This window comes from Bos javanicus, chromosome 24, assembly GCF_032452875.1.
Source record: "Bos javanicus breed banteng chromosome 24, ARS-OSU_banteng_1.0, whole genome shotgun sequence".
Lineage (NCBI taxonomy): Eukaryota > Metazoa > Chordata > Mammalia > Artiodactyla > Bovidae > Bos > Bos javanicus.
Genome location: NC_083891.1, coordinates 20,682,481 through 20,700,732, shown reverse-complemented (window position 1 = coordinate 20,700,732; position 18,252 = coordinate 20,682,481). Strand labels below are relative to the sequence as shown.

The following is an 18,252-nucleotide window of genomic DNA, read 5'->3' as shown; positions in this document are numbered from 1 at the left end:
ATATGTTAGCTGTAGAAACTGGAGGAAGAGTGATCTCCCAGGGACCTGGCTTCTACTACAAGGGGGATGCAATTCACTCTATTTATTCACTTCAGTTCAGTTGGTCAGTTGTGCCCAACTCTTTGTGACCCCATGAACCGTAGCATGCTAGGCTTCCTGGTCCACCACCAACTCCTGGAGCTTACTCAAACTCATCTCCATCAAGTTGGTGATGCTATCCAACCATCTCATCCTCTGTCATCCCCTTCTCCTCCTGCCTTCAATCTTTCCCAGCATCAGGGTCTTTTCAAATGAGTCAGTTCTTCGTATCAGGTGGCCAAAGTATTGGAGTTTCAGCTTCAGCATCAGCCCTTCCAATCAATATTCATGACTGATTTCCTTTAGGATTGACTGGTTTTATCTCCTTGCTGTCCAAGGGACTCACAAGAGTCTGCTCCAATACTACAGTTCAAAAGCATCAATTCTTTGGCGCTCAGCTTTCTTTATAGTCCCAACTCTCACATCCATACATGACTACAGGAAAAACCATAGCTTTGACTAGACAGACCTTTGTTGGCACAGTAATGTCTCTGCTTTTTAATATGCTGTCTAGGTTGTCATAGCTTTTCTTCCAAGGAGCATGCGTCTTTAATTTCATGGCTACAGTCACCATTGGCAGTGATTTTGGAGCCCTCAAGAATAAAGTCTGTCACTGTTTCCATTGTTTCCCCATCTATTTGCCATGGAATGATGGGACCAGAGGCCATGATCTTAGTTTTTTGAATGTTGAGTTTTAAGCCAACTTTTTCACTCTCCTCTTTCACTTTCATCAAGAGGCTCTTTTGTTCTTTGCTTTTTGCCATAAGGGTGGTGTCATCTGCATATCTGAGGTTATTGATATTTGTCCCAGCAATATTGATTCCAGCTTGTGCTTCATCCAGCCCTGCATTTCCCATGGTGTACTCTGCACAGAAGTTAAATAAGCAGGATGACAAAATACAGCCTTGACATAATCCATTTCCTATTTGGAACCAATCTATTGTTCCATGTCTGGTTCTAACTGTTGCTTCTTGACCAGCATAGAGATTTCTCAGGAGGCAGGTCAGGTGGTCTGGTATTCCCATATCTTTAAGAATTTTCCACAATTTGTTGTGATCCACACAGTCAAAGGCTTTGGCACAGTCAATAAAGCAGAAGTAGATGTTTTTCTGGAACTCTCTTGCTTTTTCAATGATCCAATGGATATTGGCAATTTTATCTCTGGTTCCTCTGCCTTTTCTAAATCCAACTTGAACATCTGGAAGTTCATGGTTCACGTACTGCTGAAGCCTGGCTTGGAGAATTTTGAGCATTACTTTACTAGCGTGTGAGATGAGTGCAATTGTGCAGTAGTTTGAGCATTCTTTGGCATTGCCTTTCTTTGGGATTGGAATGAAAACTGACCTTTTCCAGTCCTGTGGCCACTGCTGAGTTTTCCAAATTTGCTGGCATATTGAGTGCAGCACTTTTCTTTTTTTTTTTTTTTCCAAATTTTATTTTATTTTTAAACTTTACATAATTGTATTAGTTTTGCCAAATATCACAATGAATCCACCACAGGTATACATGTGTTCCCCATCCTGAACCCTCCTCCCTCCTCCCTCCCCATACCATCCCTCTGGGTCGTCCCACTGCACTAGCCCCAAGCATCCAGTATCGTGCATCGAACCTGGGCTGGCAACTCGTTTCTTACATGATATTTTACATGTTTCAATGCCATTCTCCCAAATCTTCCCACCCTCTCCCTCTCCCACAGAGTCCATAAGACTGTTCTATACATCAGTGTCTCTTTTGCTGTCTCGTACACCGGGTTATTGTTACCATCTTTCTAAATTCCATATACATGTGTTAGTATACTGTATTTATGTTTTTCCTTCTGGCTTACTTCACTCTGTATAATAGGCTCCAGTTTCATCCACCTCATTAGAACTGATTCAAATGTATTCTTTTTAATGGCTGAGTAATACTCCATTGTGTATATGTACCACAGCTTTCTTATCCATTCATCTGCTGAAGGACATCTAGGTTGCTTCCATGTCCTGGCTATTATAAACAGTGCTGCAATGAACATTGGGGTACACGTGTCTCTTTCCCTTCTGGTTTCCTCAGTGTGTATGCCCAGCAGTGCGATTGCTGGATCATAAGGCAGTTCTATTTCCAGTTTTTTAAGGAATCTCCACGCTGTTCTCCATAGTGGCTGTACTAGTTTGCATTCCCACCAACAGTGTAAGAGGGTTCCCTTTTCTCCACACCCTCTCCAGCATTTATTATTTGTAGACTTTTGGATCGCAGCCATTGTGACTGGTGTGAAATGGTACCTCATAGTGGTTTTGATTTGCATTTCTCTGATAATGAGTGATGTTGAGCATCTTTTCATGTGTTTGTTAGCCATCTGTATGTCTTCTTTGGAGAAATGTCTATTTAGTTCTTTGGCCCATTTTTTGATTGGGTCGTTTATTTTTCTGGAGTTGAGCTGTAGGAGTTGCTTGTATATTTTTGAGATTAGTTGTTTGTCGGTTGTTTCATTTGCTATTATTTTCTCCCATTCTGAAGGCTGTCTTTTCACCTTGCTGATAGTTTCCTTTGATGTGCAGAAGCTTTTAAGTTTAATTAGGTCCCATTTGTTTATTTTTGCTTTTATTTCCAATATTCTGGGAGGTGGGTCATAGAGGATCCTGCTGTGATGTATCTCGGAGAGTGTTTTGCCTATGTTCTCCTCTAGGAGTTTTATAGTTTCTGGTCTTATGTTGAGATCTTTAATCCATTTTGAGTTTATTTTTGTGTATGGTGTTAGAAAGTGGTCCAGTTTCATTCTTTTACAAGTGGTTGACCAGATTTCCCAGCACCACTTGTTAAAGAGATTGTCTTTAATCCATTGTATATTCTTGCCTCCTTTGTCAAAGATAAGGTGTCCATATGTGCGTGGATTTATCTCTGGGCTTTCTATTTTATTCCATTGATCAATATTTCTGTCTTTGTGCCAGTACCATACTGTCTTGATAACTGTGGCTTTGTAGTAGAGCCTGAAGTCAGGTAGGTTGATTCTTCCAGTTCCATTCTTCTTTCTCAAGATCGCTTTGGCTATTCGAGGTTTTTTGTATTTCCATATAAATTGTGAAATTATTTGTTCTAGCTCTGTGAAGAATACCGTTGGTAGCTTGATAGGGATTGCGTTGAATCTATAAATTGATTTGGGTAGTATACTCATTTTCACTATATTGATTCTTCCAATCCATGAACATGGTATATTTCTCCATCTATTAGTGTCCTCTTTGATTTCTTTCACCAGTGTTTTATAGTTTTCTATATATAGGTCTTTAGTTTCTTTAGGTAGATATATTCCTAAGTATTTTATTCTTTCCGTTGCAATGGTGAATGGAATTGTTTCCTTAATTTCTCTTTCTGTTTTCTCATTATTAGTGTATAGGAATGCAAGGGATTTCTGTGTGTTGATTTTATATCCTGCAACTTTACTATAGTCATTGATTATTTCTAGTAATTTTCTGGTGGAATCTTTAGGGTTTTCTATGTAGAGGATCATGTCATCTGCAAATAGTGAGAGTTTTACTTCTTCTTTTCCTATTTGGATTCCTTTTATTTCTTTTTCTGCTCTGATTGCTGTGGCCAAAACTTCCAAAAATATGTTGAATAGTAATGGTGAAAGTGGGCACCCTTGTCTTGTTCCTGACTTTAGAGGAAATGCTTTCAATTTTTCCCCATTGAGGATAATATTTGCTGTGGGTTTGTCATATATAGCTTTTATTATGTTGAGGTATGTTCCTTCTATTCCTGCTTTCTGGAGAGTTTTTATCATAAATGGATGTTGAATTTTGTCAAAGGCTTTCTCTGCATCTATCCCAGGGATGCAAGGATTCTTCAATATCCGCAAATCAATCAGTGTAATACACCACATTAACAAATTGAAAAATAAAAACCATATGATTATCTCAATAGAGTGCAGCACTTTTATAGCATAATCTTTTAGAATTTGAAAAAGCTCAACTGGAATTCCATAACCTCCACTAGCTTTCTTCGTAGTGATGCTTCCTAACGCCCACTTGACTTTGCATTCCAGGATGTCTGGCTTTAGGTGAGTGATCACACCATCATGGTTATCTGGGTCATGAAGACCTCTTTTTTATAGTTCTTCTGTGTGTCCTTGCCACCTCTTCTTAATATCTTCTGCTTCTGTTAGGTCCATACCATTTCTGCCTTTATTGTGCCTATCTTTGCATGAAATGTTCTTTTGGTATCTCTATTTTTCTTAAAGAAATCTCTGGTCTTTCCCCTTCTATTGTTTTTCTCTATTTCTTTGCATTGATCACTGAGGAAGGCTTTCTTATGTCTTCATGCTATTCTTTGGAACTCTGAGTTCAAATTGGTATATTTTTCTTTTCTCCTTTGTTTTCACTTCTCTTCTTTCTCAGCTATTTGTATGGCATCCTCAGACAACCATTTTCCTTTCTTTTTCTTGGGGATGATCTTGATCACTGCCTCCTGCACAGTGTCACGAACCTCTGTCCATAGTTCTTCAGGCATTCTGTCTATCAGATCTAATCTCTTGAATCTATTTGTTACTTCCACTGTATAATCGTAAGGGATTTGATTTGGGTCATACCTGAATGGTCTAGTGGTTTTCCCTACTTTCTTCAATTTAAGTCTGAATTTGGCAATAAGGAGTTCATGATCTGAGCCACAGCTCCCAGTCTTATTTTTGCTGACTGTATAGAGCTTCTGCATCCTTGGCTGCAAAGAATAAAATCAATCTGATTTTGGTATTGACCATCTGGTGATGTCCATGTGTAGAGTCTTCTCTTGTGTTGTTGGAAGAGGGTGTTTGCTGTGACTAGTGCATTCTCTTGGCAAAGCTATGTTAGCCTTTGACCTGCTTCATTTTGTACTCCAAGGCCAAATTTGCCTGTTACTCCAGGTGTCTCTTGACTTCCTAGTTTTGCATCCCAGTCCCCTGTAATGAAAATGACACCTTTTTTGGGTGTTAGTTGTAGAAGATCTTGTAGATCTTCATAGAACCATTCAACTTCAGCTTCTTCAGCATTACTGGTTGGGGCATAGACTTTGATTACTGTGATATTGAATGGTTTGCCTTGGAAATGAACAGAGATCATTGTGTCATTTTTGAGATTGCATCCAAGTACTGCATTTCCAACTCTTTTGTTGACCATGATGGCTACTCCATTTCTTCAAAGGGATTCTTGCCCACAGTAGTAGATATAATGGTCATCTGAGTTAAATTCACCCATTCCAGTCCATTTTAGTTCACTGATTCCTAAAATGTTGATGTTCACCCTTGCCATCTCCTGTTTGATCACTTCCAATTTACCTTGATTCATGGACCTAACATTCCAGGTTCCTATGCAATACTGCTCTTCATAGCATTGGACTTTACTTCCATCACCAGTCACATCCACAACTAGGTGTTGTTTTTGCTTTGACTCCATCTCTTCGTTCTTTCTAGAGTTAGTTGTCCACTGATCTCCAGTAGCATATTGGGCACCTGCCCACCTGGGGAGTTCCTCTTTCAGTGTCCTGTCTTTTTGCCTTGTCATACTGTTCATGGGGTTTTCAAGGCAAGAATACTGAAGTGGTTTGCCGTTCCCTTCTCCAGTGGACTACGTTTTGTCAGAACTCCCCACCATGACCCGTCTGTCTTGGGTGGCCCTGCATGGCATGGCTCATAGTTTCATTGAGTTAGACAAGGCTGTGGTCCTTGTGATCAGTTTGTTTAGTTTTCTGTGATTGTGGTTTTCATTTGGTCTGCCCTCTGAAGGAGAAGGATAAGAGGCTTATGGAAGCTTCCTGATAGGAGAGACTGACTGAGGGGGACACTGGGTCTTGTTCTGATGGGCGGGGCCATGCTCAGTAAGTCTTTAATCTAATTTTCTGTTGATGGGCGGGGCTGTGTTCCCTCTTTGTTGTTTGGCCTGAGACCAAACTATGGTGGAGTTAATGAAGATGATGGTGACCTCCTTCAAAAGGTCAGGTGTACGCAGTGCTGCAGTCAGTGTCACCGACTCTCCAGCAAGCCACCACTGACCCACGCCTCCACCGGAGACTCCTGGACACTCACAGCAAGTCTGGGTCAGTCTCTGTGGGATCACTGCTCCTTTCTCCTGGGTTCTGGTGTACACAAGGTTTTTTTTGTTTTGTTTTGTGCCCTCCAGGAGTATGTTTCCCCAGTCCTGTGTAAGTTCTGGTGGCTCTATGGTAGGGTTAATGGGACCTCCTCCAAGAGGGCTCATGCAATACCCAGGTCTGCTGCACCCAGTGTCCTTGCCCCTGTGGCAGGCCACTGCTGACCCCGAGGAGACACTCCAATACAATTCTGGCTCAGTCTCTGTGGGGTCTCTGGGTCCTTGTGTGCACTAGGTTTGTTTAAGCCCTCTGAGCATCTCTGGCGGTTATGGGGTTTGATTCTAAACGTGATTTCGCCCCTCCTACCATCTTGCTGGGGCTTCTCCTTTGCCCTTGAGCGTGCGGTATCTTTTTTTTAGTAAGATCCAACATTCTCCTGTTGACAGTTGTTCAGCAGCAAGTTGTAATTTTGGAGTTTTTGCAGGAGAAGATGAGCGCACATCCTTGTAGTCCACCATCTCTATTTCTTACTCATGTCTTTTGAGGCCACACATATATTAATACGCTAGAGGTCGACTTGTGAGTCATTGGGCCTCATTTTTTAGGGTTTGTGATGAATTAGATGTTTAGTTTGGGGATGGTTGATTCCTTTGGAGTCTTCCCGGCTCCTTGTGTTCAGGAAGACAAGGAGTGATTCTCTCTCAATCAAAACACTGCATAATTATCAAGCGACTGGGGGTTGCATAATGTATTTACAGGTGTGGAACTGCATAATGGGCAAACACTAGGAGGCCCTGGGGTCAGACCCCACAGGATCCTGCCTCTGCTCCTTAAGCTGTGTGTGTAGGTAGTAAGTCTGGAGGAGACTGGCCTGTCCCAGGAGCTGAGAGAACAGGTGTCTGCTGCATGATGAGTTGGTATGTGGTGGGGGGTGGGGGTGGCAGGGCTGTGTGACCAAGGATTGGCAGACCACGGAAGGGATTTGGGGTTTGTTAGTGCCGTGGGCAGCCACTGAAGGGTTTGAAGGGGGGCAGGGATGTTTTCAGGTGATGGTTTTCACCCTGTCCTTCTGGCCTTGGTCTGGAGGATGGGTGAGAAGAGGGGAAGTGGGCAGGGTGTCCATAGGAAGCCCTTTGAGGAAGCTATTGCCATTCAGAGGCTGAGCCAGGCCCATGCTCCATCATTTTAAGTCTCTCTAAGATCGGAACCTTCCATCACCTCAGATGGGGCACTTCTAGAGCCACAGTGCAAAGGGGCATATCTTTCTCACAACCAGACTTCTGCTAAGTCATTTAGATCTGTGCATTTCATCCCCTTCCACTCACACGAGAGGAGAACATGGCTTTGCCCACCACCTCCCCCCATAGGCTGGCGTTGAAGCCCAAGATTGCCTACCATGCAGGTGACGTTACTTTGAAATCTATAATTCTAAGTATTTTAAGTAATTTTGCATTCCACTGCATCATTTCAGTGCTGGATTTAACACATACAACCATCTTCTACTAAATCTACTATTATCTGTTCCCCCTTTTGGATAAGGAATCCAAGGCTTAGAGAGGTAGTATACTTCACCCAAATCACATACCAGGTTGAAATGCAGGCCCTTGGATTGCTTAGTCTTTGCTCTGAGTTCATTCTTCACTACTGTACCCTCAGTGCCTAGAACAGCGCCTGGCAGGTGCTCAGTAAATGTGCTCTGGATGGTTTATATTGGGGCTCTCTGACACACAGTGTTAGAAACCCAACCCCGGGCAGCTGAGCCACCTGGGAAGCTCAGCGGAATCCATGCTCCTGGGAGTCTGCATGCACCAGTAGAAGTGGATGCTCCCTGTATTCTCCATGCCTTCAGCACATTCTGGCACCGCCCCACTGACCAGTGAAGACTTGGGGCATACCCATCTGCCACTTCTGCCCACTGTAACTGCTGGAGGGTGGGTCCTGGGTCAGGCTCCCCTCCTCATGCATGAGGCCTGGCCCACCTAGTACATGTTACATGTCACTAGTTATAGAATTCAACCTGAGTATCGAGCCCCAGAATACTGACAGGGGCTCCTACATCTGCCTTGCTCCAGGCCAGGACTCATCCTCGAACCCGTCTTATATGAGGGAGAGTCCAAATACAGGCAGAGCTAAGGCTAGGTCCCTGCTGGAAGGGCTGGCAGCAGGTGGGAGCCAGTCAGTCCTTAGAGACATCATGCTGCTCTTGGTTCTCTTGAGGTGAGCATCAGATTCCATGGAAAAGAAAGCAGTTTGAAGCTTCCTGAGCCCGACTGTGGAGAGTATGGTGATGCAAGCCTGTGAGATGAGGAAACAGAAGGATGAGTTCCGTTTTGATTGTGTTAATTTTCCTGATAGATTTGGCTATCAACTATCAAGTCTGTGGTGGTGGTTTAGTTGCTAATTCGCGTCTGACTCTTGGGACCCTATGAACTGTAGCCTGCCAGGCTCCTCTGTTCATGGGATTTTTCTAGGCAAAAATACTGGAGTGGCTTGCCATTTCTTTCTCCAGGGGATTTTCCTGACCCAGGGATCGAACCTGGGTCTCCTTCATTGGCAGGCAGATTCTTTACCAACTGAATTACTATGTCTGTAAACAGCTGGAGCTCTGGAGAGAGGGAGGTGGGGGCTGAGGGTGCAGATCAGGGCACTTCCCCACACTCACAATCCCCTCTTCCTGCCTCCTGTAATGGCTGGACTGTTCTTTGCACCATTAGAGGTGGGGCTGCATCCTGAATGAAATGAATTTGTTTTACTCACCTTTCCAGCGGAATTTCTGTAATTGCTCACACCCTGTCTCTGTTTTTACCATCTGTTGAGTCAGTTTAATGAATTTTATATGGTGTGTTCTTTATTTCAGAAAAACTGTACAACTCCACTGGACGAGATTTAAGAAGGGCCCTCTTCTCCCTGAAGCAGATATTTCAGGTAAAAAAAAAGAATACTCTCAGGTTCTGTTTTTGCATTGCTGTGGGGTTAGATGCAGACAAGTTTATGCCTTTTACTGAGTACAAAAAGAGAAACGCTTTAGAGTACAAAGTAAATTTTGGTCAAAATATCAGTTAAGAGTATTTTTACCGTATCAAATATTTCAAACAATAGAAAGTAAAGAAAACATCATCAGAATCACAATATTTTTCCATGTTTACTTCAGATTTTAAAAACATACCTACTACAGATGTAATTGAAGTCTTCTGCTCAATACTGGCCACCCTCTCAGGGGCTTTTCTCTACTGAATGTCAGATATAGTGTTTACCATGCAAATGCACATTTCGATACTAGTGGTGCATATTCGCCCACAATATGTGAAATTCGTTTGTGTCAATTGTATATGCATGATATCATGCAGCATGTATCCTGATGCAGTTTACTTAGAATGAGATCAGTGTGGGCATGACCCAGGTAGCTCTGAGTGTCCACTGTGTGAAGAAAGCACAGTTTGTCTCATTCATCGTCTGTTGGTGGACAGTTGCGTTCCTCTCCAGGGCTCTGCTGTTATAAACCATGCTGCTAGGGACACGCCCCCTTGTGTGCATGTGCTGGCATCTCTGTTAGGTTCCATCTTATCCTTTGCCCCAAACTTTCCCTCTGCTTCTCCCCTGGGTAAGTCATAAGCTTAGTGAAGAGGGCTGGGACTGGGGTGCAGGCAAACTCCAAGCTGTCACCCACAGGAGATTTCAGGGGAGAGAGACAGAGAGCCAGGGGCAGAGAGTGAGGCCGCTGTGCCAGGGCAGGGTCAGGAAAGGCCAGATGAGCTTCGTGGAGAAGATGGCATTTGCATTGAGCTTGTGTCTGTGTAGGTTCATCATTCTCGCTCTCATGATAGTAGACTCTAGGGTGTAGTCAGTCCATTTGTCTTTAGTTCCCATCTCCTTCACATCCTTAAAGAGTGTTCTGTCAGTGATAGCTCCAGCCTGAGTGGCCGTCTCCTTCATGGATGTTTTCTGTCTCAGGGGGATTGGCAGAAAGGCAGGCCAATAGGCCATCCTGCCTGCACGTTCTTGTCCCGTTTTAAAACCTGCTCAACTGTTCACGCCCTCATCTTTTTCCCAGAGCAGAGCCCTTCTCAGTGATTGTGCTTTTGGAGATGAGTCCTCATTTCTCAGCTTCCCACACTACAGGTGTGACCCCGAGTCACCATTGTCCCTTTAGATCACACATCTCAGAAGTGCCTTGAGGTTTGGGGTCAGCCTTGATTCAGGCTGTTTCTTCTGGGAGAATTGTAACAGCTGTTGTGGACACTGTTCCGTCCTTCACGACTCAGTCCATCCTCCAGCTTCCACCAGAGGGGGCTCACAAAGTCCTTCTCATGCTGGTTCCGTGTAGCCTTCTGCGTTACATCTGAATCTCAGTACAACGTTGAGGCCCTCTGGCCCTGGCCTCTGCAGCCCACCTCCCTGTCCTTTGCTGCAGTAACATCTCACTGTGATTGTGTTCTGGGAACAAGCCATGCCCTTTCCTTTCTGTACCTTCACCCCCGGACCTATTGCTTCTATCCCAGGATGGTTCCTCCCCACATCCACTCCCCATGTCTCTCAGTTTCCCACCCCATGTCTCCTCCTGCCAGGGATTCTCTAGATGAACCCTCACGGCAGTCAAGGGCTCTCCAAATACCTCTATTCCTGTGCTTACCTCTGGAATAGAACTTGAGATACTCTAGCTCGCTTGTCTGAGTCCAGTCACCTGTGAGCTCCCTGGAGTCTATCCCTGGCTCTTTGGGGCCTCATGCAATGGCTGATGCTACTGAAGCAATAGATGAACAGACCAGGCGATTGGAATACTCTTCTCAAGGGTGTCTATCTTCAGTCTTTCCTCTCTTTTAATTGAGTAAATGCTTCGCTATTTACTTGTTCCCAAGTTTCACTTCCCATGTATTCATCAGTGTCTCTCTGCCTCTTTTTTTCTTTTTTCAATTTCAATAAGCTTTCCCCAGCCCCGCTAAACTTATTTATTTTTAATCGAAGGAAAATTGCTTCACAATATTGTGTTGGCCTCTGCCATACATCAACATGACAGCCATAGGTATACATGTGTCCCCTCCCTCTTTAACTTCCGTCCTATCTCCCACCTCTTCCCACCCCTCTAGCTTGTTACAGAGCCCTGGGTTGAGTTCCCTGGGTCATACAGCAAATTCCTATCAACTGAACAAAACAGAACTTCTTTACCCTCTGTTATGTCCTTCTCTTGAACTCAGATTCCTGACAGCAGTTGGGCTGGACTCTTACTGCTGGAAGTCCACACTCATCACACTCCACACCCTCACTCTTACAGCCCTTCAGCCTGCTTGCTGTTTCCATTGTTCAGCTTTTCCATTGTTCACCTCACTGAGTATCCAGATGGTGGCAGAACCACACAGAGAAGAGCTCTTCCAAGTAACTTTGAAACATTGCAGTTTGTGTACTCTGGGTAGAATATACTCTGAGAAGAAAAAGAACCATGCACGCGTGCAGATCAACTGTTTATAATAATCATCTTGCTGGTAGTAGTGTTAGTATTGCTATTCTGATACTGCAGTTTGTGTGTTTTCTTATTTTGTTATTCTTAGAGTTCTTAAGGATTAGGGTTCTTAGTGTGTGGAAGAAAGTTGATGGAAAGATAAAACAGTTAAGTTAAAAAAACTCTGGATTTCTGAATTTAATTAGAAGTGTTGAAATGAACCCATGGTGTTTATTATCCTAACAAACTTGCAAGAAAGCATATTTCTAGCACTAAGTTTATTGAAAAGTACTAGAAGCAATGGTCAACCCATTAGTAAAAACCACTACTAGCACAGAGATTGTGGTCTTAAAATACTGAAAGGAACCAGAGTTCTTGGAGAAATAGCTGACTTCAAGTCTGGCCTAGGAAATGGGTAAAATAAACTTGGAACATATTATTATACAGATAGCAAGGAAGCTATCAAATAAGACTAGGATTATTGCCAGAGGAACTTGGGAGCATGTTGAAGGTCTCCCACTGGCTGGCTGAAGATGGACAATATAAGCATCAACAAGCATGATAGTTACAGTGGACTGAAGCACATCAGCGTAATGTACATCGACGAGTTCATAACAATACTGAAGAGTAACAATGAATTGGTTCGCAATGGAAGAAAGATGGTGGTGAACCAGCTCTTGATTTTGAAAAATGGGTAAAATTCTAAAATCACACATTTATCTTACTTTTTCCTATATGAGCTTTAGGATAATCAAACAGTAGTTGAGGGAAGGTATGCTTATAAAAATATTCTAGCTATTTAGTAAGAAGGAGTGATATACTTAGAGTATCACTTAGAACATCAGAGTTTTGCAACCCTGAATGAATTAATGGATCTAGGTATGGAGATTTAAGGAGAAGGCAATGGCAACCCACTCCAGTACTCTTGCCTGGAAAATCCCATGGACGGAGAAGCCTGGTAGACTGCAGTCCATGGGGTGGCAAAGAGTCGGACACAACTGAGCGACTTCACTTTCACTTGTCGCTTTCATGCATTGGAGAAGGAAATGGCAACCCACTCCAGCATTCTTGCCTGGAGAATCCCAGGGACGGCGGAGCCTGGTGGGCTGCTGTCTATGGGGTTGCACAGAGTTGGACACAACTGAAGTGACTTAGCAGTAGCAGCATGGAGCTTCAAGACCTGCTGACACAGTGGAAAAGAGATACAACCAGCTATTACGTACCTCCTCGTGGAAACTCACACTGCCATTGAGGATGCAGTCATACCAACAGATTCAACCCTGCATGTGTCTGACCCTGCCTCTCTATGTGGTAACTAATTTACAAATTATCTAAGACAGAAGCAGGTGTTAAACCACACCACAAGTAATCAACACAACCCAGAATACAGTCTACTCTGTAGGACAAATGATATAGCTTCTTCAACACACAGATTTCAAGGGAAAAAAAGAGATGATTTAAAAGACATTTTAAAGTTGTATCAACTAATCGCCACATGTGGATCTTATTTCGATCCTTCTACAAAATGTAAAAAAACAACAACAACTGTAATTTTGAGACAGTTGAAATTGGTCATTGTCCAGTTGAAACTGGACATTTGATAATATTAAGAAATATTCATTTTTATGGTGAGTATTAATTTTTTATGGTGATTACATAATTTTAAAAAGAGTTCCTATACTCTGGAGGTACATATTAGAATATTTATGGATTAAATGATGTGACATCTGGGATTTGTTTCAAGTGAATATGGCAGCAGACAGGGTGGGGTGATAGATGGGACAGGATTGACGTGAATTGATTGGCACCTGGCTCCCTAAATTGTTCTCTCTTCTTTTGCATATTTCAAGTTTTCCATGGTGAAAAAGTTAAAAGATACATTGAGCACATGGCGATCTGGTTTTATACCCCCTCACATGCTTGTTCTGTAGTGCTATCTCTCTGAATTCTCAAGGCTACTGTTTCCACCTTTTACTCAGCAGAGCCATATTTTTGAACAGCCTTTGTTGGCATTATGTAGACAAGGATGAAGACATTTGCTCCCAGAAGTTTAATCTTTTGGAAGACCACAGACCTGTTTGGAAGACCACAGACCTGTTTGGAAGACCACAGACCTGTCCGTCAAATAGCTCCATCCCACAGTGGTCTTGGGTGGATTTGACAGCCAGCAAGCTGTCTGCAGTTTAGATCACCTTCTTCCACACCAGTGTGTCTGCATCTCTCTCATCTTTTGGGTTTCCTTGATGTGTGGAGGTTCCTTTTGGAACTCCAGTGTAGAGGGTGTAAAAACACAACCATTGGTCATTTGGATTGAGTTGAATATTCCTTGATTAACAGGTGTCAAAAAAAATGATCACAGGTTAAAGTGTGGCTATTAATCTGAATTCAAGGATAATCTCTTATTAGTTCGTGTTAACATGTTGATTTCATTGGAGTCAGAAAGCAGTGTTTCAAAAATCATTTATTTATTAATGCCCATATATGTTAAGGTATGTGTTCAAAATCCTGCACATTGCCAATTTGGAAGACATTTTCTACATTTATTATCAGTATATTTTAATTTCCTAAGTGCCTTATCTACATATGTGCATCAATTTTAGTTAGGGTTCTGGATTATTTTTATAAACACTGCCCAGTGTCTTTTTCCAAGAGCCTTTGCTAGACAGTCAGCTCTCTGCTATATTAATATTAGTGATTAGCTTGAGTGGTTTCTTGAGAGCTTGTTCTCACTTTTTCACCATGAAGTCATGTGTGAATCTAGTTTTAGTTAAAGTAATAAACATTTGTTACATGCTTGGAAAAACTTTCTGACTAGACATGAGCTCATCTAAATGTTCGCTTTTCACATATGCTGATGGAAAAGAATATGGATGGAGGGAGAATTATTTTTATTTCCTTCATACATACGAGTGTAAAGTGATTTTCCAAAAATCATGATACTGTCCCATTTTCTCTTGCTTCCAAAGCCATGATTATCTTCAAGTCTGAGTTAACACAGCTGTCTTTCATTACCGTCGAGGCACGGCAGTGTTCACCCCTCCCCCCAGTGCCCTCTGAATGTTAAGAGTGTGTTTTTGGTTCAAAGGGAGTATCTGCCTGGCCTACCACCTCCTCCCCCACCCCCACACCCCTTTGCTCAAGTCCTCCATCCATATAATTGGAAAATGCCATAAAATCAAAATGAGAGGCTGCTTTCAACATGGAGACAGGAGAATTATGCCAGTGTGTCTAAATTACTTTTTTCTTTTCTGGAGATAGACTGTGGTTGCTGACCGTTTCTATAATAATAACCTTTCATTATTCTATTAAACTTTCTACTACTTACATCACTGAGGTTTTTCATTTTTGTTCTGTTGTTATAATTGAAGATGAATGTATCCTAGCTGCATTTGAGACAAGGCAGGGTCCAATCAAGGAAATCTCCCAAAACAGTAGTGGAAAAGTTTGTCTCACAGGGCTCTATCGAACTTGGTACTCCAGGCAAGGGGCTGGCTGACCATAGTTAAGTCATCTTGGCCAAAGTTTTGCCATTCCTGAGTCTTCATCTGTGAAGGGAAGGCAGGATTAGATGAGTGATTCTTGAACTGTTGCCCTTTAGGATGGATTTCCTTGGGAATTTAATGTCAGAACCTCGACCCCACCCCAGAAATTCTGGTTAAACCCATCTGGGAGGGGGCTGTTTCCTGTTCCTTTTTAAAAGCTCCATCGATGATCCTAATGTGAGGGAGTCAGGGGTGAGAAGAAGACCCTGAGCGCCTCTGTAACCCCTGTAGAGCTTATTAAGCACCGGTTGCTGGGCCCCACAGTGGAGCTTCCTGTTCAGTAAGTCAGGGTGGAGCTGGGTACTTTGCATTTCTAACCAGTTTCCAGCTGACGCTCAGATACCTGTGGCTCCGGAGATCTGTCTTTGAGAACCACCCTATTAGATGACTCCAGTGATTCCTTCCAGGTCCTGCCTTCTGGGATTAGACTGCAGGCTGACTGCAGTGGCTCTTTTGAGGGACAGTGTGGCTGCTCCAGACACACGGCGGATTCTGTATTCTGCCTCCTTGCTTGTCCTGTGAGCAGCGCAACTTGGGAGGTGGAGAAACTGCTCCTTTACTTTCTCAGATGCTGTTTGCAAGACCCTTGTACCCTTCCTCAGGGACTGTCCTTTGAAACACACGAGTGGCTTTGAATCCTTCACACGATGGTCTGTACTGCAGGCCAGTGTTTCCTGTGTTGAAACCCAGCAGGCTTCATGTGGCCGGTCCCTGGGGACCTGTGGGGGCCTGGAGCCTGGTGATTTCTGAAGAATGAAAACCAGATCACTATAAATATTCCTGACAGTCAGGGGATTCATTTGCTTTATCTTTATTAGATTGCCCAGAAGGCAATAATTGGTCTTTGGCAAACAACGACGTGAAGACTGGTTGTAAAATTCCTCTGGCAACAGTTAAGATGCTTCATTTGAATAGAGCCGAACAATCTTCAGAGGTCAGTCTGGAGTCAGAGGCTTGTACGTAGTTTTCACTGTACAGCCGGGATGGACGATGGACCGGGACAGTATTTGAAGTTTCTCTCTCTCTTTCTCTTTTTTTCTTTCCCTGTTTCCTGCCAGGATGACAAGGATTTGGTGCATGAATTTGTAGTGGCTGAAGGTCTGACGTGTTTGATCAAGGTGGGAGCTGAGGCAGATCAGAACTATCAGAACTACATTCTGAGGGGTAAGTTACGCTGGGTAGGTGGCACCCAGCCCCTCCAGGAACTTCAATACTGAGAGCTTTTTAAAAAGACTTGGATTACCAGGTAAGGTGATGAAGACATCCTGTAGCAGAAGATGACTCCTTCATCAGGTTTTATCAGTTCTCGTAACTTAGAGACCGAGTTCATTTTACTGACTTTACGTGAAGTCTCTTCCTAGTCATTGAGAAAAGAGAGCATTCTGCACACTAGGTTCTTTATATTCTCTTTTACTTAGTGAGGAAAGGGACATACCATGTGTCTTGAAAAAGGCCTGCTTTGCAGCACAAAGCCCCCTAAAACCAACAAGGCCAATTATTACCTGGGAAAAATACTGTCTACAACTTGGGTTATGCCCGGGAGTACCTGTAAGAAGCATGCATTCCTCATCAGGTCTGGGGTGGGCCCAGAATCTGCATTTTAAAGAAGGATGCTGAAAACTACCTCTGTAATCTCATTTTTTTACAAAGTGGTGCATGTGTGGTGTTTGAAGCACTGATTACTCTTCCAGTTCATAAAGTAAATGCTCTTTTCAGAGTTAAAGTATCTTTGTGTACTTTCATGTAAATAATTTTCTTTGCTTCCATAAAGTCTGTGAATAGGCAGGGTGGGCATTATTAGGTTGGATCATGTGACATAACTATTATCAACAGTATTAACTTAGCAGAGAAAAAATTTAATGTAGTTCAGTATTGTCTCCATTTTGCAATTGAAAAAGCTAACTCAAAGAGTTTGAGCACTTGCCTAAAAAATTCACTTCTTCTAGTGTGAAGTTGACCACGGGCCATATCCAGGCACTGGGGTGCATCATGGCTGATTGGGGTCCTGTTCCCCCTTCTGTACCTATGCCTGTAACTCCACAACTCTGTGCTCATATAAGCAAGAAAAAGACCTTCTTTTCTTTTCCCTGGATGAAGGCAAAATGCACAAAATGTGGCTTAATAGCAAATGTCCTTGGTTAGAGTTGAATGAAATGCGCACAGGGAAGCAGTCTCCTGCAGTTTCCTGTGTGTTTTAACCCCGAGAAGGTTTCTTATGTGCTGACTTGTGACCCAGCACCTGGAACTCTCTGGATCCTTTCCCATTTCCTCTGTTTCTGGAGAGCCACTGCAACCAGGGCAGAAGCAAAAGGGAAAACTGAGCACTCATTAAAAAAAATTTTTAACAATGTATTGTCATAAAAAAATTTTAAGGATGTATTGTCATGTCAGTGTTAATCATTTCTGTTCATTTTGATAAGTGCCAGGTGTGTGTGCGAGAGAGGCTTCCTCAGCCTCGGATTCTCTGCTCCATGTGTTTGTCAGGCTGGCGAGGCACCTCCTTCTGTCCACCTTCTATCTTTTCCTGGATGTGTGGAAGAGTCTCACTACAAGCTGTTGGTACAAATGCTTTATGGATGAATTTTATGATTTCTGGTCTCAATGTCATTAAATCATTTATATGGAAGCTTTTATGGTATGTGTAGACAAATTAACCATAGACTTTGTCCTGCAAATGCAGCAGTCCTTCTGTGTCTGAAAAGACGTGTAAAGGCCTTGATGCTCATCCTCATATTTCCATCTCCACTGGCCCAGCACCTGGAAGAGGGCATGGCACAGAAATAAGGAGCATTTCCTCTGGGTTATTTTCCAGGTTACTTATACCGTGGATGCTCGTAAGTTGAACCACATGGAAAGAAGTATACCTAAAATTGCCTAATTCTGAATACTGGGTCCAAATTGACAGTGTTTTTGTTGTTGTTGTTATGTTTAAAGTATACATCATTTTCACTTAAAAAGAAAGTCTTCCCCAGGGGATGATGGCATGAATACACAGACCTCCACATACCTCTATAGAACTAATAACCATCTACATGTCTATGCTTCTGACCCTTAACTAGGAGTGTATATATGCATTTTTATAGAGCCATCATCAGGATAAGCATCTTTGTTCACCTGCCTCCAAGGCTGGAGGGAGTGCGGTGGCGCTGCCTGCTGTCATCAGCC

The 18,252-nt window shown here is 42.9% G+C and overlaps 1 protein-coding gene across 9 annotated transcripts in view; it reads left to right on the top strand.

Moving 5' to 3' along the window:
- The window catches only part of FHOD3 (formin homology 2 domain containing 3), a 521,499-nt gene that overhangs the window by 221,568 nt on the left and 281,679 nt on the right, over positions 1 to 18,252 (top strand). For all 9 annotated transcript variants that reach the window (XM_061400414.1, XM_061400417.1, XM_061400421.1 and 6 more), the window contains exons 4-5: positions 8,969 to 9,036; positions 16,146 to 16,251. In XM_061400414.1, the coding sequence (XP_061256398.1) occupies positions 8,969 to 9,036; positions 16,146 to 16,251 (174 nt within the window). The remainder of the gene's footprint in view (positions 1 to 8,968; positions 9,037 to 16,145; positions 16,252 to 18,252) is intronic.